At 34.4% G+C, this 27,900-nt stretch overlaps 4 protein-coding genes across 7 annotated transcripts; 3 read left to right on the forward strand and 1 right to left on the reverse strand.

The window, feature by feature from the left end:
- The first annotated feature begins 1,197 nt into the window (after positions 1–1,197).
- On the forward strand, positions 1,198–6,729 carry LOC100265884 (pto-interacting protein 1). Of its 3 annotated transcripts, none has more exons than XM_059737942.1 (8): positions 1,198–1,331; positions 3,291–3,402; positions 3,547–3,797; positions 3,892–4,018; positions 4,615–4,888; positions 5,234–5,366; positions 5,491–5,577; positions 6,307–6,729. In XM_059737942.1, the coding sequence occupies exons 2-8, from the start codon at positions 3,318–3,320 to the stop codon at positions 6,436–6,438; spliced, it is 1,089 nt and encodes a 362-aa protein (XP_059593925.1). In that variant the 5' UTR covers positions 1,198–1,331; positions 3,291–3,317; the 3' UTR covers positions 6,439–6,729. The 3 variants fall into 3 exon arrangements, with proteins under 3 accessions (XP_059593925.1, XP_010652309.1, XP_010652310.1); XM_010654007.3 differs by having other exon boundaries at positions 1,199–1,331; positions 3,277–3,402; XM_010654008.3 differs by having other exon boundaries at positions 1,206–1,331; positions 3,248–3,402.
- Positions 6,730–7,112: 383 nt separating this feature from the next.
- LOC100255602 (probable sugar phosphate/phosphate translocator At3g17430) lies at positions 7,113–14,151 on the forward strand. The gene is made up of 10 exons (XM_002280348.5): positions 7,113–7,780; positions 8,959–9,277; positions 10,477–10,584; positions 11,059–11,090; positions 11,168–11,218; positions 12,193–12,254; positions 12,353–12,614; positions 12,997–13,262; positions 13,352–13,440; positions 13,793–14,151. The coding sequence occupies exons 2-10, from the start codon at positions 9,194–9,196 to the stop codon at positions 13,979–13,981; spliced, it is 1,143 nt and encodes a 380-aa protein (XP_002280384.1). The 5' UTR covers positions 7,113–7,780; positions 8,959–9,193; the 3' UTR covers positions 13,982–14,151.
- Positions 14,152–14,384: 233 nt separating this feature from the next.
- On the reverse strand, positions 14,385–17,882 carry LOC100260673 (nuclear envelope-associated protein 2). 2 transcript variants are annotated; one of them, XM_019221020.2, is made up of 6 exons: positions 17,674–17,882; positions 17,403–17,585; positions 17,100–17,207; positions 15,726–16,187; positions 15,533–15,634; positions 14,385–14,912 (listed from the first exon to the last, which is right to left on the reverse strand). In XM_019221020.2, the coding sequence occupies exons 1-6, from the start codon at positions 17,776–17,778 to the stop codon at positions 14,745–14,747; spliced, it is 1,128 nt and encodes a 375-aa protein (XP_019076565.1). In that variant the 5' UTR covers positions 17,779–17,882; the 3' UTR covers positions 14,385–14,744. The 2 variants fall into 2 exon arrangements, with proteins under 2 accessions (XP_019076565.1, XP_002280405.1); XM_002280369.5 differs by having other exon boundaries at positions 17,403–17,850.
- A 4,861-nt stretch (positions 17,883–22,743) lies between these two features.
- LOC100253767 (uncharacterized) lies at positions 22,744–27,322 on the forward strand. The gene is made up of 3 exons (XM_010654009.3): positions 22,744–23,151; positions 24,358–25,846; positions 25,936–27,322. Exons 1-3 carry the CDS (start codon positions 22,869–22,871, stop codon positions 26,120–26,122), a joined length of 1,959 nt encoding a protein of 652 aa, XP_010652311.1. The 5' UTR covers positions 22,744–22,868; the 3' UTR covers positions 26,123–27,322.
- The last annotated feature ends 578 nt before the right edge of the window (positions 27,323–27,900 follow it).

Consider the following 27,900-nt stretch of genomic DNA (forward strand, 5'->3'; position numbering starts at 1 on the left):
TGCCTTTCATTGCCACTACACCACATGGTAAATTCAGTCATTTATGCACCCCTAAAATATGTTCTCATATTTTGCCTGTCCCTCAGCTCATTTTCTAGCTCCGCCAATGCTAATTTGATTTTTCCCTTTTTTTTTCTTAAGAATTAATCGATTAAAAGGGATAAAATTAATCCAATTTTATAAAACTAATTACCCATATATTTGAACTTGAAAAATAACTATATTTTTTTAAATACCCTTCAATCTTTAGATTATTTGCATATAAATGTTAATCGAACGTCATTTTTATGGAAAGAAATGAGAGGGCATTTTTGTTAAGGATGATGCTTTGAGAATGTTATTTATATACATATATAAAAGAAGATGTTATTGTTTTCGAATTGAGGATTATTTTATTTTATTTTAAAAAAAATAACTTTATATATATAGAAATATGTGATGTGGACAAATATAGAATAAAATCATCTTTTAAAAATGCGATATTAATATAAATATAATTTATAAAATTATATTGAAATCTTCATGATTTTTGAATCTTGTATTATAGAAAATATATTTATAATTATTATTTTTCGGATTTTAAAAAAATATGTATAATTGGGAAAAAAAAAAAAGGGGCTAAGGTGGAGCTTGGAAATATTCAATACCAAATCAGCCCTACTCCCACCCAATGGAAGAATTCTTCCCTTTTAAGCTAAGTCAAACCAAGGCCTCCTAACACCGAGAGCCCCTAATGTGAACTCATGCTTCAAACCCAAGTCTTTTTTTACTAATAATAATAATAATAATAATTTCAGTGGTTAGATACAAATAACACACAAAAATTATGGGGGAAAAATTTAGAAATATAATTTTCTTTTTTAAAAAAAATATATAGAATAAAATCTATGATATCAAGTAATAATAAAATATTCCATGCTAATAAAAATAAAAATAAAAATAAAAATAATTTCCACAATAAAATATCATTTATTTTCAAAATAAAAATTTATCATGCATTTATATTTAAAACAATTTAAATAAATATCTCTTTTTTAGGACAAGACTATTGACAAAATCATGATTAATTTGAATAATATTTGTGGTCCAGGAAATCAGTCTAAACATTTAAAGTCTCAAAAGAAATTTCCAACATTGACAATCCACTCATGTCCAGCCAGCTATATCAGGCTGACTAAGCAAAAAATCCAATATATAATAGTAAGAAATCAAAAGAGGGGTCTGTCTCCGTAATCCTGCGCACACATTTTGCTTATCCCGCGCACCATCGGCGGCTTCTGAGTTGGGGTTTTCAGACAAGTCAAGTTACAAGTACAGTTCCTGATTTTCAGGTCCGACCCGAATTATTCTGCTTGTGAATTTTAGTTTTTGGCCATTTTATGACTGCTGTTGGGTGTGAATTTGATTGGATTAGTTGATCTTGTACTGGGGTTTCGTTTTTCGTGTGGGTTTTGTTTTCTTGGTGCAAAACTAGTGTAGGATTTGATGAGGGTGTTGTTTGATCGTTTGGGTTTTGTGGTGTGATTGATGGGCATTTTTTTGGGTTTTGTTTCCTGGGTTTGGCTTGAATTTTTAATGTTTTGGAAGTGATAATTGGGTTGATCTGGATGGTGGGTATTAAACTGGGTTGATTTTTTTACTTGGTGAAATGAGGAACTTTACTGGAGAGCTCGACCTTGGCGGGTTTTGATTTCTAGGGCTTTGGGCTTGTAGGAGCCGAAATTATGGGGCTGTTTGAGAAAAGAAATGGAAATGACACTGAAAATATGTTTGGTTAGGGGATTGGGAAACCTGATTGGAAAACTATTTTCAATCTGGAAATGGATCATTTTTAGGAAATGTTAAATTAGTAATTCCCTGTTTTTTTTTTTTTTTTTAAAATGCAAGCTCTTTAAGAATTGAGAATGATCCAGGAAAAAAAAAGGTGGGCATTGTGTTCATCTTTGAAAAGAGAAAACTTCTCTGAAATTTTTTTTTTCATTTTCCTTAGGGAATTGGCCCTGTACTTTGTGTGATGGCACTCTGTCAATATCGTCTTGAGAGATAAATGAGAATTTTGGTTATAGTCTTGAGTTGTTTTTGTATGTCACTTCAACATCTTGTGCCTTTATTTCCACTCTTTTTGGGATACATTTCTAATTTTCTTTTAAGAACTCCCTGTTCTGTGTTTGTGTTGTTGGAGTTTGTTTCAATAATTTGTATCTCTTAAACTGTTTTTTGGCTTGGAATTAGAGAAGATCTAGAACAATATGCTATTTGGGTCGAGGGACTAACAACAACATGTCTCAAACAAAAAATGACAAGATAAGAAGTACTTTTTTAGATTTCTTGGTTTTTTGTTTTATCTAGAAGGCAAACTTATCAGTGGAAGAAAACAAAATGTACCACATTTCTAATTGCAAGGTTTGGATTGCATCTTGCTTTTAGATTTTATGGAGACATTGTCCGCTATGACCATATAAATATAATATGAACATTCACATTCTCTTTTAGGTCATGTTTAGTTGGCTGGATATAAGCTTGAGATAAGATTAGAGAGGGGATAACATATCTTATCCCATGTTTGGTTAGTAAGGGGATATGATAAATTATCTCATCAATTATATTCTATATTCAACCAAACAAGAGATAAAATAGGTAGTGAAATACGTTATCCATCATTTATTTTATATCCCTTCTATATGATATATGTTAATCCCAAGTTAAGATATAAGAGGAAAATATTCCATATATCATAAATTTAATTTTTTAAAATTTTTATATCACTTATTTTGAAAATAATTTTAAAAAAAATTATAAAATATTGTAAAATAATACTAATATGTGTTATTTAATATATTTATATATATATATATATATATTGAATAACATAGTATAATTTTTTTATTAATAAATTTTAAATATTTTAATCATTAATATTGTTAAACGTATTAGAATGTGATATAATTTTTATTTTAAGCAAATATCAATCTTTGAAAAACTATATATATTTCATTTCATTTTTTCTTCATTTTACAAACTAAATTTCATAACATAACATATCTCATTGCATATACCACCTTAGGATATCATTTCCATTAAATATAATATCCAAGGATATCATATATTATCGAAAATGATATCCTTTATATTATATATATCATGGCCAATGGTATCCCACCAACCAAACCTAGCTTCAGTGTTTTTTTGGTGTGGTGTCATTCTGTTTTTATTTCTTCTGTGTGTGTGTGTTTCTGTGAAATTGAAGGGTGTCTTTTCTTGCTGATTCAAACAAAGGAAACCTGTATCAGAGGGAAGCTTCCTTTTGGGAAAGAATCATGAGTTGCTTTGGTTGTTGTGAAGATGATGACATCCATACAGCTCCTGAGAGTGGAAATCCATTCGCTGCAAAAAACCCAGCAGGTAATTGTGTAGCCAAACTATGGGTTATCAATTCTTATGCTATCTCTTGTAACCATAATATATCACAATAAAAATTCCTTTGGTTCAACATTTGAATTTTAGCTGTATGAATTTGTCCTGTCTGAGTTGAAGTTCATCACGCAGGAAATGATGGAGGTTATCGTCACACAGACCCTGCACCAAAGGGAACTCAAGCAGTTAAAGTCCAGCCTATTGCAGTCCCTCCCATTCCATTCGATGAACTGAAGGAAATTACAGATAACTTTGGAACAAGTGCTCTGATCGGAGAGGGCTCATATGGAAGAGTGTATTATGGGCTTCTGAAAAATGGGCAGGCTGCAGCAATCAAAAAATTAGATGCCAGCAAACAACCTGACGAGGAATTCTTAGCCCAGGTTTGGATGACAACCATGAACTATTATAATTTCCGCCTCATGAATTCATGCCATGAATTCAGATTTATTCTTCAGTTGATTTATGGATTTACAGGTATCCATGGTATCAAGGCTGAAACATGACAATTTTGTTGAATTGATTGGTTATTGTGTTGATGGAGGTTCTCGTATTCTCGCCTATGAGTTTGCATCTAATGGATCTCTTCATGACATTCTTCATGGTAAGTTATGTTCAAGATCAATGGTACAAATTGAAAACCTAATAATACGTTTGATATTTCTAGCTGAGTGATTATGATTCATACAGGGGCATTTTCATGTGCCTTGAGTAAGAATAATTACTGTTTATACCAAATTAGATATCAAATATTTCTCAGTTTCCATTAATGCATTTTCATGTTGAGACTTACTTGAAGAGCTCTCTTTACATGGACGAGCAGGCAGCTTATTACTATTGCTTTCTTCTGATTAGGATGCTTGAATGGCCATGTGAAACTATGTTATACTGTTTTGGTTTTGTACTTTAGGTGACTTAATCCAGCAGAAATCCATTTGCATGACATCAGGTTATTGTTTGTGTTATTCTTGTCAAGCAATAAAGTCCATGTATAGCTGGAGTTCACATTGCCTGCTTTATTCAGTCAAATATCATTTCTTCAGTTGATCAACAGCCTTGTCTAGGAGATTATTACTAGGCAAAAACATAGTTAACCAATCTTTTATAGGACTCTGGAGATATTTATTTGTTCACTTTAATGCGAACAATATGTTTCTTATTGTTTGTGTATGATTTAAGTGGTTTGATTTCTAAATGCAGGGAGGAAGGGAGTTAAAGGAGCACAACCTGGGCCCATTCTGTCATGGGCACAACGGGTAAAAATTGCAGTAGGAGCTGCAAGAGGGCTTGACTATCTGCATGAGAAGGCATCACCTCACATCATCCATCGTGACATTAAGTCCAGCAATGTGCTACTCTTTGATGATGATGTTGCTAAAATTGCTGATTTTGATTTGTCAAATCAAGCTCCAGATATGGCAGCACGACTTCATTCCACCCGTGTTCTTGGAACCTTTGGTTATCATGCTCCTGAGTAAGTTTTGTCATGATTCCTTAAGACCAAAATCACTCACAGATACACACATACTGACCTCAAATATGTGAAAATGAGAGCAGCTTAGGTAATCATGGGTTTAGGATGTCATTCAACAATTATATTAAGCATTCCAATTTCCATGAGTACATAAAAAGCAGCAATGCCCACCTAATTGCTGAGAAACTGTAGGAAAAGAAAAGAAAACTTGGGATTTATCATAGTGATCCCAACCTCAACAAGTTGAAAGGCTCCAAGTTTTCATTTTCTTTTCCTTGTCTTACGGGGAAAAAACCAAGCTTATATTAACATTAGTACTTTGCCTCACTGTATTGTGGTTGGCAGATATGCAATGACTGGACAGCTGAATGCAAAAAGTGATGTATATAGCTTTGGTGTTGTGCTGCTTGAGCTTCTGACAGGACGTAAACCTGTTGATCATACGTTACCTCGTGGGCAGCAGAGTTTAGTAACATGGGTAAGGATTTTTTTCTAAGTTTCTTTCTGTGAATGAGCACTAGTTTTTTCAAAATATTGAGATGCAGAGACATTTTTCTTTTTGTTTGCGTCCACACTGATGCTGGAAGTTTTAAACATCTTAGGCTACACCAAAACTAAGTGAAGACAAGGTTAGGCAGTGTGTTGATACAAGACTAGGACAAGACTACCCTCCCAAGGCAGTTGCCAAGGTACATCCTGCACTTAATTTTTCAGTTATATTTTTATTGTTTGTTGGAGATGGTGCATTGATTATATATTGCAATTCAGTTTAATATTTTCGTTGGTCATTCTCCCCATTTATGAGTATGTCTTTACTTATGATACTGTTAATGAATACATTATGGTTCGCCACACTTCAAAATAGTTCTATGCACATCTGCACTCCTGTAAATGATTTTCTTTATAAATAACGAAGGGTGGTAGCGCACAGACAATATACATTCGGGTGATATACTGTGATTTGTAATTTTACTTACTTTTTTTTCTTTCTCACATGATCTCATGTCTTTCCTGGTGGGACCTTTTAGAGAGGATTCAATGTTTAAGAAAGGTTCTGTGAATTGTTTGATGTGTAACCATGGAGGTAGTTCTGCATGCATGGTACTTGATCCACATGTCAGCTTTAAATTTCTATTACTATCATGGAATTTACAAATGAGGAGTAATTTGCTGGTTATGTTAATTGAATCCTACTATAAAATAATTATATGGATATCGGGTACTGCTGCAAATGGTAAGCTGCAACTGTCCATAGGGACAGGACATGGCATTTGGAACCCCAAATCCCACCCAGTATGCTTCTCAGAGTATGCTTTTTATTACTGTGACCAAGATGAATACGATTGTAGAACATCTTAATCTGTTATATTCTATCTGCCATTAACCTGCTGTGGCTATACCTTTTGTCTTGGATACAGATGGCTGCTGTTGCTGCCTTGTGCGTGCAATACGAAGCTGATTTCCGGCCAAACATGAGCATTGTTGTTAAAGCTCTCCAGCCTCTATTAAATGCCCGGCCTGGACCTTCCGGTGAAGTACCAAACATGTGAATCTCCCCCCATCACCTCTCTCTCTCTCTGCAAGGGTGTGTGCATGCACAGAAAATTCAAAGAGGATTGTGTCAGAAATGACTGATGTTAGATTATCATGCACAAAAATATGAGGATTGTTTGAGAAACGATTGATGGTAGATTATCTTGGGAAACAAAAAATGAGGATTGTTTCAGAAACCATAGATTGTAGATTTTGACTGCACTAGGTTCCATATGATTTCATTATTTATACTGTATTTGATTTGTCCATAATGTGTAAGGTTGTTCTTTTGGCTCATCTGGGCTTTATCAGTTTCTTCTTCTCTCACTCTCCTCTCTTCTTCTCTCCTCTTTCATGCCATCTCCACCTGAAATGATTTGCAGTTTCTCCTTATTTATCATAAGCTGTGACTGTGACAGAAGGTTGCCCGGTTTCCCACTCAGATTTTGTTCTTATGCAAATCATGTGGGCAATTGTTGGATCTGTAGATTTGACTCCCCACTACCCACAAACAAACAAACATAAGCTAAGACGCGTGTATGCAGATCTTGCTTCTTCCATATTTAGATTATCATGTCATAATGAAGATGATGACCAAGGGCTGCAAAACTCCAATTTCTGCAGTAGTCTTCTTCCGCAGCCACCTTGTGGCCATAGCCATGGCTTTTTGTTTATTTTCTTTCCTTGGGTGGGCTATAGCCTATAGCCAATATCAGACCCCCAAACCCACAACATTTCATGCAATGAATTATATACATTTAATTAAAAAAAAATTAAAGTACAAATGAAAAAGGATTTTCCAACTTTGTTGCATTAAATCTCTCAAATTTTCGTAACCTTAAATATTCCAACCAATCCTATAATGATATTTGCATTTACGTTTTATGGTAAGTCTTTTGCTTTGACAAAAAACATTGAATGCGATGAGGGAAAGGATGATGGGTATTCATTTGGACCGACCTCAACCACTAAAGCACAAAGGTGCCGAGTTCGCTTCTCTTTGGTTTTTTCTTCTAGAAATTTGTCCCGGACACAACACAGGTGTGACGTAAAGAGGGCATGCCAAAACGACGTCGTTTGGGTGATGGTTTTCTGGAGTAGAAAGGCTGAGAGAGAAGAAACACTTGTTTAGTCTCGGAAAATTGGTCATTGGGAATTCGGTGGTGGCAGTAGAGATTAGGGAAAATCCATGAGATTTGACGTGTGAAAATTGGTCCGATCTCTTCCTCGCTCTCATCAGATTTGCCGTGTGAAACTGCTTCCGTCTCTTCTTCTGTTTATCTTCATATTCTCCTTTTCTCTCTGCTCTCTTCCCACTGCGATCTGTGAAGCTTCTCCACCCACTAGGGTTCTTCCAGGGTGAGAACTTTTCGTTCTTTTTAATAAATAGTGATCGTTGTCTGATTTTGAGTTCTTGATTTATTTGCATTGTGATGTTATGGTTGTTTGTTCGCCATGTGATGCTGTTTAGTTTGAATTTCCTTTTTTTTTTTCGTTCTTTTTGTTTTTGGAATCTGAATACATTTTCGAAGTGGTGGATTGTGTTGAACTGAGTTGACGAAATGGAGTCAGTTGTAATGAATGGAATGAAACGAGACTCACTGTTGACCGAAATTCGAGGTTCTGGAAAATCTCTTTGATATTGTAATTTTGTTTTTGCAAATCAAGCACTACATTGTCGTTTAGAGTTTGTTTTTTTATGAGATTTGATTGAATGTGATGATGATTTGAGGTTTGGGACTGAGAATGAAGGCTTCGTTTTGAGTGAAGGCTTCTCATGCTTTGTGACAGCTCTGTCAGATTTTCAACATGAAAGTCTCCAAAAGGAGAATCCATATGATTACCCACCAAAACAGAGGTTTTTACCCTAATTCTCTAAAGGGAATGAGGGCTTCGTTTTGTGTGAAGACTTCTCCTGCACTGTGTCAGCTCTATTAGAATTGCAGCATGAATTTCTCCAAAAGGAAAATCCATATGATTACCCACCAAAACAGAGCTTTTTACCCTAATTCCTTAAACCATTTTACAAACCCATGCATGGCGGCTGTTATATTAGGATCCAAATGTAAGCTCCTTGTCGTGTACCCTATTGTTGCATTATCCGTGTAAATGTGCGCCAAATTTGACTCTTTTGATCCTGAAGTGATTGGCATTTCATTGGTTTGGTGTTATCCGCTTGTCGTGTACCCAATTGTCGCATTATCCATGTAAATGCGCTCCGAGACTAGTTTGATCTTGAAGTGATTGGCATTTCACTGGTTTGGCGTTCTCTGCTTAAATGTAAGCGCTAATGCTTTGGATTTAATTGTTTTGAGCTTCAAGCAGTTGACATTTCATTGGTTTGGAAATTTCTTGTGTGGCAATTTTCTGTTGAACTTTTTGTGTGATACCCATTTTATTATTTTCTTGCCAAACTACATTTGTTAACTCTAATGTATTTATTTTCTTGCCTTTTATATACTTCAAGTGAACAATTGCATGAAAAAGATTGCAGCTACACTGACCTCTATTCTTTTTCCTTGTTTCCTATTTTTCAGGTTTTTGCATTCTGCATATCAGAATAACTGTGATGATATTTGAGTAAATCAACCAGTATATTGGTGATTATTGGTGAAGGCCCTTGAGGGGGCTAAGACTACAACAGATTTCTGCTGAAACATGCCTAGAGCCCTTTCATTTCCAGTTTCAAGTGAAAAGCTCATGGTCATAGATATTTGGCTAGCCAGGAATTGCTACTGAAAGAGTTGTTGTGCGAAATAGTAGGCAGACACCATGGTTGGAAAACAACTTTTATTGACTTACTTATACCTTCTAGTTTACATACTGCTCTCATCAGGAGTTATTTTGTACAACAAGGTAATGTATCATCATGCTAACTTATCTATGATGTGAGCCACTATTTGGCTTTGCTTGTTTTTTCCCCGCCATGTTCTTGGTGTTTATTTATTTATTTATTTTTAACTTTATATTATCCTAGGTTTTATTAATTCCAACAACTTATCATCCAATTATATCTTTCTATTATTGGACGAAGATTTCCATGTCCATGAACCCTTGTTAAATTGACTTATTGTGTAATTAGGAACTATTGGGGTTTGGTTATGTATTTATCATGCCTTTCCTTACTTTGGCATTGCATAGTTTACTTTACATGAACACTGTTATGGTCAAAGTCCTATACAAATTATGTATTATTTGGGCATTGATATGGAATCCTGCCGTTGATTCAATCTACTAAGCCATAATATGATATTTTACAAATGGCAGTTCAGTTTCTTATTCACAGAAATCAATTCTATTAAATCAAGGTTTAAATCCTACAGAAATATTGTATTGTTTGGGTATTGATCTAGAATAACAGTCATTCCTTCATTTCAATCCACTTAGGCATATATATATATATATATATATGGAAGTTCAGTGTTATTTGTCCTGAGTTGCTTGGGGATCTTGTTTAGGTTGTTTATAGGTGCACAGTTCATTTCTCAATGATATGGAGCAGCTAGTTTTCAGTTTCAGTTTTTCCTTTGAAGCTTAGTGATTTCAGTCATATCCTTCCTTGATGGCTGATTACAATTTAAATAGTAAAGTTTTTGGTCCATCACTAGGTTTGTTCCCCATGGGTTTAGTTGGGCTCAGCCGAAGACTAGCCTGCGCTCAAGAAAGCCGAACGGCCCAATCTATGTCATAGAAGTAGGTGCTGCATCATAACCTAAGATTGCATTTGTTGAGGATAATAATGCCTCTAAGTTCAGTTTTGCTTAATTCCCTGGCATGTCTTGTATATGTAATGGATGTTTTCTTGTAGAATTATTTCCATTCAATGTGTTGTAGTTGCAGCCTAGTAGGCTGTTCCTGGCTCTGGTTGGCCTGACATATGGGGGCTTGATTTGGTCCATTTCCAGATTCTTTCAATTATATTTGCTGCTTGTTTCTGCACGATAATGTTCATCTCATTACTAATGTGTTCGGCCTGCCATATTGTTGAATATTAGTTAACTTCCTTTACCCATCCAAGTAAATAACACGTGTTTTCTGCTTCTGCTCATCTGCAGTGGGTCCTCTCCCCAAAGTACTTCAATTTTCCATACCCAATAACTCTTACTATGATTCATATGGGATTTTCTGGTGCAGTGGCATTCTTCCTTATCCGTGTGATGAAGGTATGACCTGTTGGAACTTGTAATTCTGTTCACCTAATGGATTGTTTATTATTTCTTGCTGGATTTGCTGTTGTTCCGGCTACATTTTCTCATCTAAATGACTTTGGTACTAATATGTTTCTTTTTTACTAGAGAAAGCTTTCCAAATACAAATAGCAATCCATTTTTTCTTTTCCTTGCATTTTATATTCTTCCTACTCTTTCTTCAACTTGTATATATACACCCATGTTTTGCACGTGGCACTTTGTTTTCATGGGTTGTACTTGTGTATATGTGAGGAGGGCAAATTATGCCCAAGTTCTTGCTTCACCATCTATGTTGTGCAGTTTTCATGAGCTTGAAAAAATTATTTTGTTTGACAATTTTACATTTTCTTTTTTTTTTTTTTCTTTTCCTTTCATGCATAGTCTTCCTAAACATATTATATATTCTGTTCCATAACTAACAGAGTTTGATTCTTTTATTTGGTGCAGGTTGTATCACCTGTCAAGATGACATTTGAAATGTAAGACCAATCACATGCACTTCCCTTTTTCATTTCGTCCAAATTTCCTTCTCTGAAATTTTTCTCTGGGTATGCAGATATGCTACATGTGTGATTCCTATTAGTGCCTTCTTTGCAGCAAGCCTATGGTAAGCACTTAGTGTGGTGGAACTAGAGTTATATTTTAACCTAACCTATCATGTTCCATCCATCAAAAATATAATAGTTCTTTTGATAACAGGATGCAAACTTGAGTTTGAAAGAATTGACTTTGTTTTCGTCAATATATTTTAATCAATATGCTTGCTAGACTGTTGCTTTGTGCCATAAGCTGGTTACCTATGGGATTTGAATACTCCCTATAAGGGCTTCTGCATGATGAAAGACTGCCATCATCGTTGTATTATAAAATGTTTTGTGGTGTTCCCTCATTTTACTAATGGGATTTATCACCACTTTAGCTACTTTAGTTGCTTGGTGGTTAATCAAGATTCCTAATTATTCAATTTCTTGGTGTTAGTGATGTAAACTGTCAAATAGGGTCATTTTCTACACTGCACCTTTATTAGCAGTATTATTATTTTATGTGAGAATTTAAATTGATATCCATTTCTCTGCTTCTATTAATGTGGAGAGGAATGAAACATCTGTACTTAACTACGATGCTTATTTTGTATACTACAGGAGGTTCTATTTTTCTTGTAATGGGAGTCCTGAATATTGTGTAAGCATACATTAAATTTGAGAAACTAGCTAATGGACCGTATATTATGGCATTGGAATTAATATTATTTTGTCAGATTTCTTATGGCTACTGTTGTCAAATCCCTGTACCATCTTCCATGCAAAGAAACCGGAAAAAGCTAGTGGTTTTTTTTTTTTTTTTTTGTTTCTCTGGATTATATAAACTTCTTGAATATTCATCTCTAATCAGTAAACAGGCTTCATGATTTTCCCCTTTCCTATTCTCACCCACCTCTTTTTGGAATTTTTTCCATCTATAAAGATTTATCTGATTACACAATTTTCCTGTATTGAGTTATTGAATCCCAAGCATTTTCAATGTGGTGATGTTGATCCTGCTACTTGTTTCAAGTATAAATGTCTTATCGTGTAAATACAGGTTTGGTAACACGGCCTATTTGCACATTTCTGTGGCCTTCATCCAGATGCTCAAAGCCCTAAGTATGTTATAATGTTGTTTCACTTTTTCCTGAGCTAATTTCTGTGCTATATATTACTACTAAATGACAATGCGTTTGCTTTGAATTGGGATTTCACAGTGCCTGTGGCAACATTTCTTGTGGCTGTTGTCTGTGGAACTGACAAATTAAGGTGTGACGTCTTCTTGAACATGCTGCTGGTCAGTGTTGGAGTCGTCATTTCCTCGTATGGGGAAATTCATTTTAATGTAGTGGGCACACTGTACCAGGTTACGGGAATATTTGCTGAAGCTCTTAGGCTGGTCTTAACCCAAGTTCTTCTTCAAAAAAAGGGCTTAACACTAAATCCTATTACCAGCTTATATTACATAGCTCCTTGCAGGTATTTTATTGTTTTATTTTTTATTTTTGAGTTATATATAAAAATTCAGTTCTTTGAGGCATCAAGTATATGTTTATGTGTATACATAAACTCCAAGGAATGAGAAAGAATCAGTTTCTTCATGTTTATAGTCCTTGAATTCCAAGGAATGGAACGACAATATGAATGAACTTCTGTCTGAGAATAAGGCAACTATGATTTCCAATTATTTGTCTAATGGAATCCACTTAACTTTAAAACGCATTCCTGATGCATTAACCTGAAAAAGTGACATGTCTATTGAGATGATCATGCATTCATGCCTGTTTTCCTTGTACATAAATACTAGGCATGAGTTCCTGTTCAGCTGAGATTCTTTTATCTTATCTGTTGTCATGTGCAGTTTTGTGTTTCTCTTTGTTCCTTGGTATTTACTGGAGAAGCCTGGAATGGAAGTTTCACAGAATCAGTTCAGTTTCTGGATATTTTTCTCGAATGCTGTTTGTGCTCTAGCCCTGAATTTCTCAATATTCTTAGTAATTGGTAGAACTGGAGCAGTAACCATCCGAGTTGCTGGTGTTTTGAAGGACTGGATACTAATTGCCCTGTCAACTGTTATATTTCCTGAATCCGTAATAACAGGGCTTAACATTATCGGCTATGCAATTGGTAACTTTTTTTTTTATGAATTTTGGAAATTTTGGATTATTTTCCAAATTTACATTAAAGTTATTATTGTTGTTATTATTTTCCTACAGCTTTATTTGGTGTTGTCATGTATAACTACTTGAAGATCAGGGAAGGCCGTGCATCTCAACCTACTGAAGGTATCCCAGAAAGAGTAAAGGTCAGTCTTTTATACAGTTTTTGGTATCATCAAGTTGATTGTGTTTATTCTCTTTTCAGTTGTGGATGTTAATATTTATTACTCTAAAAGTTTTTTTTTTTTTTTTTTTTTTCTTTTTATCATTTTCTTCCTAAATTTTGCTCAGAAGATTGTGTAATTAGTCATTTTTAGCTGCAAATAATTTTAATGTGCTATGCCTATGAATTTTATTTAACATTAGCAAAATCTAAAAATTGTCTAATTTGTTATGCTGATCATACTTCATAAGTCACTGGTCAATTGCTGTAATCACAAACAACTGGTGGATATTGCAAGGTTTCCATTTCCCACTTTTACCTGTCTAATAATGCAGGACCTAAAAACAGAGAAAAGGTCATCCGATCTATTTGCAGCCAACGTTGGTAATAACAGCAACAATGGAGGAAAGAATGGTTGGAATGGTTCTGCTTCAGACTCAAATGCGGATGAAGAAGCACCCCTAATTCCTCCTTCCTTGAGGATGTCTCATCTTGGGCGCCAGCTTAGTGGGCACACAGCATGATGAATGGCTGTTAATATGACTTACACTCACTCTCAGTAATAGGCATTTTATTTTCTAGAAGCAAAGAAACAAATGAGAACAATGTTAGTATGAGCATTTTATTTGATGTTTAGAACATGATTCTGTAAACCCAGTTATTTATGTGAAGAAATATCATTCTTTGCAGAGCATCTTGTGTTTTTAGCTTAATCTAATTTGAGGATGCAAATGAAGGCTGGTTTTTTCTAACATGTTCCCTCCTAATGCTTGGTTCATTTTTGTTGGGGTATGAGCTTTGTAAATTGCCTTGCTTTAGTATATTGAAGAGATTATCATCTCCTTATGCTCAGTTGGACTTGTACTCAATCATATAACTGATGACATTTGAGCTTAATGACAAAATGAACAAAACTTGCAGACAGAGTTTCCAAAATGTAGCAAGTTCAATCTAGATCACAAAGCAATATCAGCATCTACAATAAATTCTGGCATCAGAGGGCTATATCAGCATCTACAACAATCCTGGCACCCACACATATGGTAGGAACAAGCTTGTGTGGTTGAGACTTGAGATTGATATGTTAATATTTGTTTCACAGAAAAGATTCTGCAGCAGCTTCCTCTCCAAACCCTAGTCCTTAAATATCCTAGAATGAAACATTTTCTGTTCATATTTTTTATAATGCCTAGCCATTTATACTGTTGTTAAACAAGCGGAGATATGTAACTTGATCTCTGCTTCTACTATATTTTTTGCACAAAACAGAGACTGAATCAAGTGTAACTACTGTTTTGCAAATACAACAAGGATTAACATTGACATAGAGACCACCATCTTGAAGGTTGAGCTTTCCCAGAAATTCTGTCTCTCTGCAATATCAGCTGTCTCCCGTTGCTTTGTTGCAAATTGTTCTCTAATTTCTTTCAGAGCTTTGTCCCTCCGTTCTTCGATCTGTCAGAAAGTATAAATCAGAAACAGAGGAATTTGCAAAAGTAATCTCAAAGTTTGACCAAGCTTCAGCAAGGACAGGGGATTAAAAATGGACCACAATACTTCACATCATTAGCAAAAGCTATAGGAAGTTTGACACCACTAAGTCATGTTAGGCACCGACTTGGCTAAAAAATCAAGTTTTCTCTGAAAACTAATTTCCAAAATAAGTCTGAATTAATTGATGACCTCACGTCTGGTATTCATAGATTTAACGTTTTGGATTAATACAAATTACAAAGATATCATTGTGCAGGGTGGAAATGTCTTTTTCCCCACTAGAATGCTAGTTGGATAAACATTTTTAGTTGGGTATTGGTTCATTGCTCAATTGCCTATGAATACTTGTTCTCTTGGACTCCCTACAGGAAAATTGGGTGAAGTGCCTTCAAAAATCACAGGAAGGATGAATGAAGCAGCAATCAACGAGAAAATGAATACCTCCTGTAGCACTGTGAGACAACTGGCTCAAACTTGGTTAACAGACCTAGGAATATGTGTGTGTGGGTGTATATATATATATATATATATATATATATATATATGTATGTATATATTATTAAGGGCTCATGAGATAATACCCTTTGGAGTTTTCTTGTCTGTGACCGAGCTTCTTGAAGACAAAATTCCAACTTCAGTACTCTCTTCTTCAATTCCTGATCAGCTCTTCGATTTTTCTCCAACTATGGCATGGAGGGGCCAAAGGTTAGACTCGAAGATTTACTGTTTGTGTGAAAGTAAAGAATGCACCAAAACAACAGGTTAGAAGCAAACCTGAGACTCCAATTCCTTAGTTTTACGCTCCCAATGTGCAGAGAGGACCCTAATGTCATCCCTCAATCTGCCTATTTCTTCATCCTTCATTGTTAAAAATCCACCGATCTTCTCAAAATTTTTTGGAGAGACCTCATCCAAGATTTTCATTAATTCACAGTTCTTTCCTTTCTCAACTCTGGAAACTGCTTGCATAATATCTTTCTCAATTCTCAGAACTTCATCTTTCAGTTGCTTTTGTGAAGCTTCCCTTGCTTCAAGATCAATGTGCAGCATGTTTAGTTGCTCTGCAAGCCTATTGGCACGATCCTCATGCTCTTTTAACGCACTATTCTTCTCATTTAACTCCTTTGCCAGTGCCAAACATTGAAGCTGTGCCGATTGAGCTGAACATACACTGATATCAGCAGTTGCTCGAGTGCCCGAAAGCTGCAATCTGATATCATCCAGTTCTTTGAGAAACTGTGCCAAATAAAACACGATCATGGATGTTATGAAGAAATTGTATCATAACGGGGAACTTAAAAGGAATGGAGCAAAAAATACTACAACCAGAAACAATCCATTTTCAGCATATTTCCCAAATGCTGTTCATGCTTTTTACACATCAAAAGGGGCTACCACAGTTTGTGCAAACACAGGGAGGCCAACCTACTACCAGATCATGGAAACAGTAGATGTTGTTGTCAATCATGGATCAACAGAGTTTAGAGAGTGTGGGGACCTCAAAAATGAGATGTAATCCACTTTCTTTCTTTTTGATAGACAAAGGCAGATTGAATTAAGAAAATGCCAAAAACAGGGGGTACACACTACGTATACAGGCAGTATACAATAAGAGATGTAACCCACTTTCTTCAACCTTTTGTCTGTAAATGCTTAAAAACCAATAGTGCATGACAAATCAAGACAGAAAAGCAACTTTCAAAGGTTATAGAAAGCAGTTCACATAAGCTTATCACCATATGCAAAAATTCAATTAAGATTTACAGTATTAATCAAGGTTGCAATTCGGTCAGTTCCAGTTGTGCCAATTCCATTTCATGGTAAGGTTTCTGGGTTACTAAATTGCCACTGCTTTGGGCCAAATGTGTTCTTGGAATTCAAAACTGAGAAGCTATAGTTAAGAATGATTGGAAATAGATCTGGAGCCAAAAACTCGAAATCACGACTCGACACAAGGAAGCAAATCATTTCAAACGAGAACCAAGGGGATTAACAACATTTGCAGGATTCAACTATCAATTGCAGTCACTCAAAAGTCAAAACAGAAGATTAAAACAATACTTTCACCAGACCGGACCTGTCTCATGCAATACTGCAACAGATACAAAATATAAATAAGATACAAATTGAGAGTGCAGTGAATCTAACCCTGTTTGCATCGGATGCGAAAGCCTCCAGTTGGTAATTCCTCTCCTCTAGCTTTTTATGCAATTGGCAAATCTCATCCTCCATACTACTTGTCCTCTTCTCCACAACCTGCACAGAAACCCTCAAACCCAAATCAGCCCAATACAATCTAGTCTGCACTGATCCCTAATTCAAATCAACCCAATGCCACTAAGGTTGTACTGATCCCCAATCCAAATCAACCCAATACCACAAAGATTGCACTGATAATATTTCTTGAACAAAAGAAGGAACTGAAATACAAAGAACCACCAAATGCTTTACCTGTCTCGTTAGGGTTTCGCGAGTGCAAGATTCTTGCTGTAAAGTTAGGCGAGCCCGAGCATCCTTGAGCTCGGCCGCCAAAGATACAACGTTCCGCCGAAAAATTTGCTTCTTTTCACTGAGATCCCTCAGCAAAGGGTCCAACTCTGGCTTCTTCGATTCCGGCATCGCTGATTTCTTAGACTATACGTGAAAACTTCACTCATCGTCCATTTCACAACGTAGAATAATTGATTCTTCAATAATTGGACAATTAAAAGCAAAAACTTACAGCGCAGAATCCAAGCCAAAGTTCAAAGAAGATTACCGAAATTTGAGAGAGAGAGAGAAAAAAAAAAAAACACGAGGTAAGATCGATGATTGAGGAACGAGACATGGATCAGTGGGATTTGATTTGATTTGATTATAAAATTTAAGAAAAATGGATAGGAATTTGATGAAAGTGGATAAAGGGAATTTTGATTTGATTTTTTAATTTTTTGTTTGGTAGTGACAGAAGCGCGGCAAATCCAAAAATGTTCATGCATTGATTTGCAACCGTCCACGTGGTGGCATCCTGACTCTTGATGAAGACATTTCACTTTTGAAATGAAAGTGGAGGATCCAATTCAAGTTCACCCCCATCTTTCCTAGAATATGTTTTTGATATTTTGGGTAAATGAAATTCTATAAAATTTTATTTATTTAGAGAGCTTTCAACAAAAAGTGCCAAGTAGGGGTAGCCCACTTGGCTAGTTGCCATTTGGCCAAGTTCCATTCCTAATCTCATATGATAGAATCAACCAAAATTTGGGGTTGGGCTAACATGATGCATAGATCATGATGATAAAATTTGCTTTTGGACTAACATTTGTCATCTATGCTATCAAAGTATTAAAAATATTGACCATATTTTAAGAAAATGACATTTTTTCGAAGAATGGGATCTATGAAGTTTAATTATCATACGTCTGAATTTTTATCTTGTCTTGAAATGGTGTATAAATATTACAAAATTAATTGTAAATTTTTCAACCATCTTATAAAAAACTTGTCATTATTGTGTGGAATATATGAGTTCATATAAATCAGGTAGTGTTTCGGGAAGAATTATCCTAGTCTCTTTCTCATTACTAAGAAAGTTACAAAATGAAAATGGCATAATGCCCCACAAGTGGTTACAAAATGAATTTAATGGATCCTCTAATCAATGAAGTCAAAGTTACTTTTGATGGATAGGGTAAGGAATAAAAGTGTTTCGGGATGGGTAATTTAAGAATCTGATGGAATTATAAAAATGATTGCAAGTAGACATTTAGATAAGAAATTACATACTAATTGCTAAGAGTAATGAGTTGTTGAGTTGAAAATGATTAAAAAATAGTGATAGATTGTAATAATAAAAAGAGTAGTATTCCTAGTTCTATTAAGTTAATAATGCTTGATATTTTGCGGACCTAAATATTTATAATTATCACTATATTGATAAGAAAATAAATAGAATGATGGATTTTTTTTAGTTGAGAAAGATATTTGTAATATAGAGTTTGCGATTTGGAGATTAAATTTTCCTGAAAATGTTATAAAGTTTGGATTTAAAGATTATCATGATTCGAAAAACACTTGTTTAAAAACATCAAAATATTTGCTAAATCTTTTAAAACAAATATCTTTAAAATTTAGAAAAGCACTTTGAAGTGCTATTTACAAAAAGGTTTCACCACATAAACTATTTATTTAAAAGCTTAGAATATGTTTGGCTGATTAAATGAAATGTGAAATATTTGGTTAACAAATGATAAATTATCTTATCACTTATTATCTTATAAATGGTAAATTTATTTTAAATCTTCATTTGAAGTTAATATGTACATTTAGGTTTGAAAATTTAAGGAAATATTAAGAATATTTAAGATTATGTTTTATTATCGGAAAAGTACTAAAGAAAGAAAGAAAAATATTAAAGGAAAATGATTTTCTCATATTTCATTATCCTATAAAAAAAAATACTAAAGAAAATCAAATATAATTAAAATTAATGAGAAACTCATATATTTTCAAATTATCTAGTCTTAATATCAAAAAGTTAAAATAAGTAAAATGAATTTGAAGTGATATGTGATCCTAATTTATGGACTTTAAATCTATTTTTTTTTTTTTCACTTTTGTCTTTTTTTTCTTTTTTCTTTTTATATTTTTTTTCTTATATTTTTCCTTTAAATTTTTGGGACAATTGGGTCCAAAAACAATTGTCCCTAAACTTTTTGGTACCAAACATAACGTAAAAGAAATGTTGTCCGAGTTGTTGGAGTCAATGGAGACTTGTTGTGAGGGTCATTTAAGCTCAAGACCTAGAGAAAGTGTGTTGGAGACTTGTTGTGAAAGTCATTTAAGCTCAAGACCTAAAGAAAGTGTGAAAATAGAGAAAAAGAATATGAATTTTTTATTTTTTCAAAAATAACCTTTGCTCACTATGAAAAAAAGATAATAGAAAAACATTAATTTAAATTTTATTCCATTTGTAAACCTTAATAAAATATAATATAATTTAGTGAGTTGGAAAAAAAATACACCCTTTCTCAAAAAAAATAAAAATAAATTATTATTATTATTATTTAAAAATCAAATATCTTGGAAAATATATATATTTTTAAAAATTGTGTATATAAAAATAACTAAAACTATGTTAGTTTTTTTTAAATGATGCATTTTTAGAATATATTTTAAAAAAAAATAGTTTTCTAAAAATAATAAATTTTCAAAATAATTATTAAAAAATTAAAATAAAAAGTTTGTCAAATATTATGGTAAAAAATAGTTTTAAATGGTATATTGGTATTTTCATATTTTATATTATTTTCATCAATTATGCAATTTATATATACCAAAACTTAATTTTTGGTCCTAATGGATCCAAATCACAATTGTCCCTCAAATTTTCGGTACCAAACATAACGTGAAAGAAATGTTGTCGGAGTTGTTGGAGTCAATGGAGACTTGTTGTGAGAGTCACCCAAAAGCTTGACAAAATTACTCATGGGAGCTAAAATGGAAGATGAGAGACGTGGAGGAGAATGATAGGAGCGGGAAACCAAGAGGAAATAAAAAACGTACCATTTTTATATGGTGAATACAAATTGATATGGGCAAGTGATCCCCTCCCTCCCCTCCGGAAACCAAGAGGAAATAAAAAAACGTACCATTTTTATATGGTGATCACTTGCCCATGAGCATATCCTGGCTCCGCTAGTGGTTGTCATATTTAGTATATGTTTGAATATATTTTTTATTTTTTTATTTTTTAAAATTACAGATTTACCTTGTATTTTTAAAAATCAAAATTTAAAATTTTAAAATTTTGGAATGATAAAAAGTTTTTTATATTTAAAATTTGTAAATAATTTTTAAAATCATTACTTTAATATGGTTCTTGTATTTTATGTAAAAGTTATTATTATTTTTTACTTTAAAAATAAAAAATAAAAATTATATACAAATGGTAGAATAAGCATTTGATATTTCATTTTTTTTGAGTTTTTTTAGAGAGCTTCATTCTCTTTTAGAGAGAAAAATTGTTTTAGACTTTTATGATTCAGATTAGAATCTTCATTTTCTTATTTACTTTTTGTAACAATCCACTTCTAAATGTAGAGATATTATCTACTTTAAGCTTAAAAAGTCTTCATAGTTATAAAACATATCTATAAAATTAATAAGAGTTCATAGATATATAGTGTTAGAAACTTTTTTTTTCTTATATAATGGGATCTGACATATCACAATCATCTGTTTATGTTGATACAAGATCTTCATTATATCTCACAATATTATTATGCCAAATAAACTGATACTTCTTACACGGTCGAATAAACAAAGACCTACATCGAGGTATGCAATTAGATATTGTTCGCTTTGATCCTAAAGTGACCCTTATGACTTTAAAATATGTCACAAGATTAATAAGAGTTCATACTTTCATAACCTTGTGAAATTTTCCCCTATCAAAACATCACAAAATCCATACTTATATAGCCCTGAGAATTTATTATGATATACTACATTAGATAAGGAAAAAAGTTTCGTACATTGTAAATGTATAAATTTCTTTTGATTTTGTAGACACATTACTTAAAGCGAACAATATGTACATGATTAAAAGAGAGTTGTTAGAACTGGTATCAGATTTAATTCTTAATTTTGATGTAGGAGTTTGTTTGACCTTATGAAATGTATTTATCAGTTTGACCTCACACTCTTATGGGACATAACAAGAATGTATTGTTTGCATGAAGGGTGATTATTATATCTCACATAGGATAAAGAAAAAAGTTATTTGATAGTAATATATGTATGAATTTCTTTTAACCTTGTATATGTATTGTATGAATTTTTTTTAACATTGTATACGTATTTTAAAATCATGAGGTCACTTTGAGCTGAAAATGATCCTATTAACAAAGACGTTGTACTTTAAGGGTTCGGTGAATTTAAAGTGGACAATATTTGCATGATTAAAAGCCATTATTACACTTTTCCTCAACTTTTATTTCATTTATAATTTTTGAAGGGAAATCTTTTACCATATATATATATATATATTTGATTATTATTTTTCTATAGGTTGAAATAAGGAGAATGAATATATGATTAGGAGTGACATAGATTGGTAATATAAAAAAAATAAAAAATTCTCGAAAGATGGAACCGGTGCATAAGAGATAGAATCGACAAACATAGGATTAGATTAAATCTAAAAGTGGATTTGAATTTAAAATCTAGCTTCCAAATCTAATCAAACTATCCTTGGATTGGCCTTAATCTAAAATCACGAGGATGATAGACTTACTACTAACCACTTTTAATAAAATACCAAAGATTTTAAGTGAATTTACCAAAATCCTTTTATCATTTCTCCACACATACATTTTAAAATCGACAAACATAGGATTAGATTAAATCTAAAAGTGGATTTGAATTTAAAATCTAGCTTCCAAATCTAATCAAACTATCCTTGGATTGGCCTTAATCTAAAATCACGATGATAGACTTACTACTAACCACTTTTAATAAAATACCAAAGATTTTAAGTGAATTTACCAAAATCCTTTTATCATTTCTCCACAGAATTTACCAAAATCCTTTTATCATTCCACACATACAAACAGGGTGGCAAGTGACAGCCCATAGAAAAAGGAATGGCGTGGCCGACACTAATGCATTCACAGGGAGGAAGGAGCATCCCCTTTTTCCTCCTTTTACATTTATGCAATTTCCTAATTTCACGCTTTCAACGGCTGCACTTCAGGGTCCAAGATTCTATGAAAAACGAGTAAGGAAGGGTATTTTCGTAAAACACCAACCGCATTTGCCCATTTTAAGTGGTAGCAATTGCAGAGTGAGGGGAAGAGAGAGAAAAGGGGAGAGGAGTGGAGTGGGTAGATGCTATCGTGCGCCTGAAGTCATCGTTAAGCTCTATCATTGTGATCTATGGGAGGGGATGGAAACGGTGGCACAGCGGCGCGTGCGACGCTCCCGGCCGAGCCGCAGTACGTGTCGGTAAAGACGTCGGTGTGGTGGGACATCGAGAACTGCCAGGTCCCCAAGGGCTGCGATCCACACGCCATCGCTCAGAACATCAGTTCCGCGCTGGCCAAGTTGTACTACAGTGGTCCAGTCTCCATCTCAGCCTATGGAGATACAAATCGCATCCCGGCTTCTGTGCAGCAGGCGCTCTCCAGCACCGGCATCGCTCTCAATCACGTCCCCGCCGGTACTGATCGCACTTTTTTGAACCCTAATTTTCCGAAAAAGAAAGAATCGTTTCCAATCGGTGGAAGTTTTTGTGATTGTTTTTCGTGTTGTACTAGTAGATCTCTCTTTTTTTAAGTAGGAGCACTGCTGTTTTGTTGTTGTTGTTCTTCTTGTTGTGTTGATCTCTGGTTATACAACCAATAATTAAACTCAGTAGGTCTGAAGCATGAAACTCTGTACGTCTGAAGCATGAGATGGAATTCGAACTTCCGTTTTATTTATTTTCGATTGTTTATAGTGAATACAAGGGGTTTACTTTGTTTTGGTGTTTGTTTGTGTTTTTCTGAATTAGTGCTTTTGATTCTGGTTTAACATATGTTATCTGTATGCTTCCCTTAAGCATAAAAGGAAATTTGGATCTTTTTGGTGCAATGGCTTGCTTTGTTAGTTATCTTCTAATTTCCTAATGTGTAAGGGCCTTTGGTTTCATTTTGTTTTTGTGTATATTTTTCGAATTATTCATTTTGGTTGTGTTTGAATTTTATGTTCTTTATTCTTGTTCCCTTCTCATAAAAGGGATTTTAGATTAGTTTTCAGTCCGATTGGTTGCATTACTTTTTTTTTTTTTTCATAATATATACGAGGGTTTTTAAGTCATTTTTGTTCATGCGAGTTCTTTGAATTAGTTCTGTAAGCGTGTTTCAATTTATTTTGTTCATTGTTGTTTGCTTTCATTGTTGTTTATTTTCTATTTTTTTTACTATGCATGCTAGGGATTTTCGTTCATTTTTGTGTCAGAGCACTTTCTTTGAATTTGTTCCTTCGTGTGCATTTGAACTTATGCTGTTATGCAAAGGATACTTGATAGAAGAACCATTGATATGAATGCTTTGTTTTGTATATATATATATATATGGCTGCTTTCATGTTTTCACTTGATCTTATGCAATGAGGAATTTTCAGCAACATTTTTTGTGTTTTCTTTTTTTGGTTTTATGCAATGAGGATTGATCAAGTCCTTTTGCCTACAGCCTTGAGCCCTTTTTAGGTTTCATATGGTGTATCACTGTCTCCCCTGTCATTTTCTTTTATATTTTTTCAGTGGTTTTCTTCTTGGCAGTACTGCTTTTTTTTTTTTTCTTTTCAATTTGCATACATTATGGGGCAACAATAAAGTATATGGATTCAGATTTCATCCAGTGACATGTTAAAAGTATGAACACAGGTGTGAAAGATGCAAGTGACAAGAAGATTTTAGTTGATATGCTGTTCTGGGCGGTGGATAATCCTGCCCCAGCTAATTATTTGCTGATTTCTGGTGATAGAGATTTTTCTAATGCTCTCCATCAGTTGCGAATGAGAAGATATAACATACTTCTAGCACAACCACAAAAAGCATCTGCTCCGCTAATTGCTGCAGCAAAGAGTGTATGGTTATGGACAAGCCTTGTTGCTGGAGGATTCCCACTAACAAGTGGTGAATCATCACAACTTGCTGATTGTAACAATGTGTTCAACCCTGAAATGTCTCAGTATCCAGTTCCCGAGACCATGCAAACAAGCCAGCCTGTGGATTCCAATTCTGATGGTCTTTCTGCAGGAACTCAGAAGTTTTTTTCTGCGGGGAGGGTTGGTGATACTAAATCCAAAGGGAAATTCATCCGGAAAATTGCAAATCAACCAAACATAACAAGAGCTTCAAGTGTGCTAGTTGGGATTCAGGAGAGCAACAGTTTCTCTCACCAACCAGAATATACACAGGGAAAGCAGTTTAAGAAAGCTCCTCATGAATTCTTTGGTGCTAGTGAGTCTGTAGTATCTGCAAATGGGTCTACTCCCAATTACTTTCAAGGGAATCCTGACTCTTCAGGGATCAATGGCAATAACTTCATTGGAAATCCACAAGATCACTATCCTCATCCTTTGAGGCCAAACAACATCCCTACGCAAGCTAGTTTTGCTTCAAATAATCTGTATCCACCAAATTCTTATAGCCATGGTTTTCGACCAATGCCTCCCAGATCTGAAGGTCCGAGATTTCCCTCGGCTCCACCTGCAAATGTGCCTGATATTAGCCGGCTAAGTATGTCTGAATACCCCAACTATGCTCAAAATCCTCCTAATTTTCATCAACGCATTGGAGGAGAGTACAAACCATACTCTAGCGAGTCTCCACACCCACCAGGTTTAAATGTACCACAGAAAGGCTATCTCCCACACACAAGTCAGCTGCTCTACCAGGATACTTCAAGCAATAGGTATCCTGGTGGTCCTGATTTGCCAGCCCATTCGTCCTCCCCAGTGGGTGCCAACTCTGTTTCCAGTAATGGTGTGTGGGGCTCACAAGGATGTCCACAACCATCTGAATATGTGCAAGGTCTTATAGGGGTTATTCTACTTACTTTAAACACCTTAAAAACTGAAAAGATTATGCCTACTGAAGTGAATATAAGCGATTGCATTCGTCATGGAGATCCAAAACATCAAAATACTGATGTGAGAAAGGCCCTGGAAAGTGCTGTTGAGCAGCAAATGGTAGTGAAGCAAAATTTAGGTGCAGTACAGTTGTATGTTGGTAAAAAAGAGAGATTATGGAAGTGTGTGAACCCTATAGGTGGTAATCCTAATCAATATCCAAAAGCAACATGGGATAGAATTCAAATGTTTTTAGCTACCTCTATAGGACGATCAGCAATAATGGCTTCTCAATGCAAGTAAGTTCTCTTGATGATTTATTTGCTATCTGGCTCCCTGGCATTTTAAGTTTTGATGACTCAAGCTATTTGTTTTATCTTCTATACAGGTATGAGGCAGCATTGATTCTTAGAAACAAGTGCTTAGAAGAGTTTGCTTTGGGTGATGTGCTCCAGATCTTGAATATGCTAAGCACAATGAAGAAATGGATTGTAAATCATCAGTCAGGATGGCAACCAATTAAAATTACTCTTGCAGAGACAAATACTGATATAAATACTGAAACTTCTGCTTGAGTTAATGATGATGAGTCAAGGTACTGGAAAGTGGCTCTAAGACACTTCAGCAGCAGAATTTAATTTTGGGTTTTTGGATTTGGGAACTGGAGGTAGGTGGGTCACTTTTAAAAGAATTATAATCGTAAAGGTATGAAGAAACTATGGTGAATAAGAACTTTTAGATTGAGAGTCAAGTGAATAGGGATAGGGGTCTTGTTTTTCATTTGTTTTTGTGTGGGTTTCAGTGGATTTGATAGGAAAAAGGAAAGTTCATTTTGGATAAAGGTCAACCATCGCACTCCGTGTCATTTCTCTCATGGTCCTGAATTACAACTATAAGCTACTTGCTGCATCTAAAGTCTGTCCTGCTTAGGTAGGTTGCACCTGCGCTATGAAGCTTCTGTCTGATGTCATTGTTGCTGGAAGTTGTTTAATTAGGATAAAACCTAAAGCCCTTGTTTTAAAGTATGATTTGTTTAAGAGAAGCTCTTCTCTGGAAGGATTGATGGTCTTCTCCTTTGGCATGTAGACTTGCAAGCAAGTTGTGTAAGCAATGGACTAGTTATGAGTCTTGTTACATTTAGTGGCTTATGGAGATAAGCTCTACTGTCCAGACAGAGGCATAAAAGGGGCAGGGAGATAAGAATTCTAGTTCTGCCATTTTTTCATGGGATTCTGCAGATTACTTAATGGTCAGGAAGCAATTCATGGAAGAACAAGATTCAAGCAGGTATATAGTTATCATTGAAGCCTTCAAGTACGATAATGCCAGAAAGCTTGAGATGGAGGCCAACTAGTATCTTGTGATTAAGGTCAAGGAAGTATAGTAAGAAAGCTACATTCATGGTTATGCGGTTATGCTGTTGCTGTTGCTGGATCATGAATGATATAGTATGGTATGATCATAAATACTGGAAATCAATGCTGGAATACTTCAGCTGAAATGTTATATTACTTTTATCATGAAAATCTATGTTTGTGTTCATAAACTTTTGTTGGGGGAAAAAATAAAGTTAGAACCTGAGAATATTAGTTAAACATTGAAATGAATGCTTGTGTGTAGCTGTGTGTAAACTGTTTTTTCCCCCAGTTAGTAAGAACTGTTTGGATGTTTCTGCCCTGAATCCTATTTGTTCTTGCTGCATATGGCCTGTAGGATGCTAAGCAAGAGAACTTGATGCTAAAAAGCCCCTTTAAGGTTTCCTTTTTCCCTTCTTACATCTCCCTTTTGTATCGATGCTACTTTTTTGATGCAGAAAGTTGAGTTAATATTCAGGTCTCTGGAGACGTTCAGAATTGGAATGAGATGCAGATGGTTGGTATGGAAAAAAAATCGTAATTTATGATTGGTCAGTGCTTGCTCTCAATAGCTTCTCTGTGTTAATGCATACAGGTGTTGGCGCTGAATCCTACTTCTTTGGAGTTGGATTTCTTCCCCTCTATGTTGATTTTCATAGAAACTCTTTTTTGTGGTTTACTTTTGTTTATTTGTGTTTTGGTTGTTTCTGTATATACAGGGTACGCCCCCTCCTTTTTTGGCACTCTTTATTCCAACATGTTGTTGTCTCAAAAAAAAAAAAAAAAAAAAAAATCTTCATCATGCATTATCTGAATACCTATTCTTGTCAAAAGAGTTGGACCCTGATAAAGAACTGTTTTAAAAACAGATTTCTGTTAATTGTTTCCATATTCTAAATCACTTTCGGTAGTTTTTCGACAAAAGGTAGCTTTTGATAAATAAAAAAGAAGGGTATTTTTAATTAAAAAAATAAAATTCCATAAAAAATGGATTTTTT

The sequence above is a fragment of the Vitis vinifera genome, chromosome 7 (assembly GCF_030704535.1).
Source record: "Vitis vinifera cultivar Pinot Noir 40024 chromosome 7, ASM3070453v1".
Taxonomy (NCBI): Eukaryota; Viridiplantae; Streptophyta; class Magnoliopsida; order Vitales; family Vitaceae; genus Vitis; species Vitis vinifera.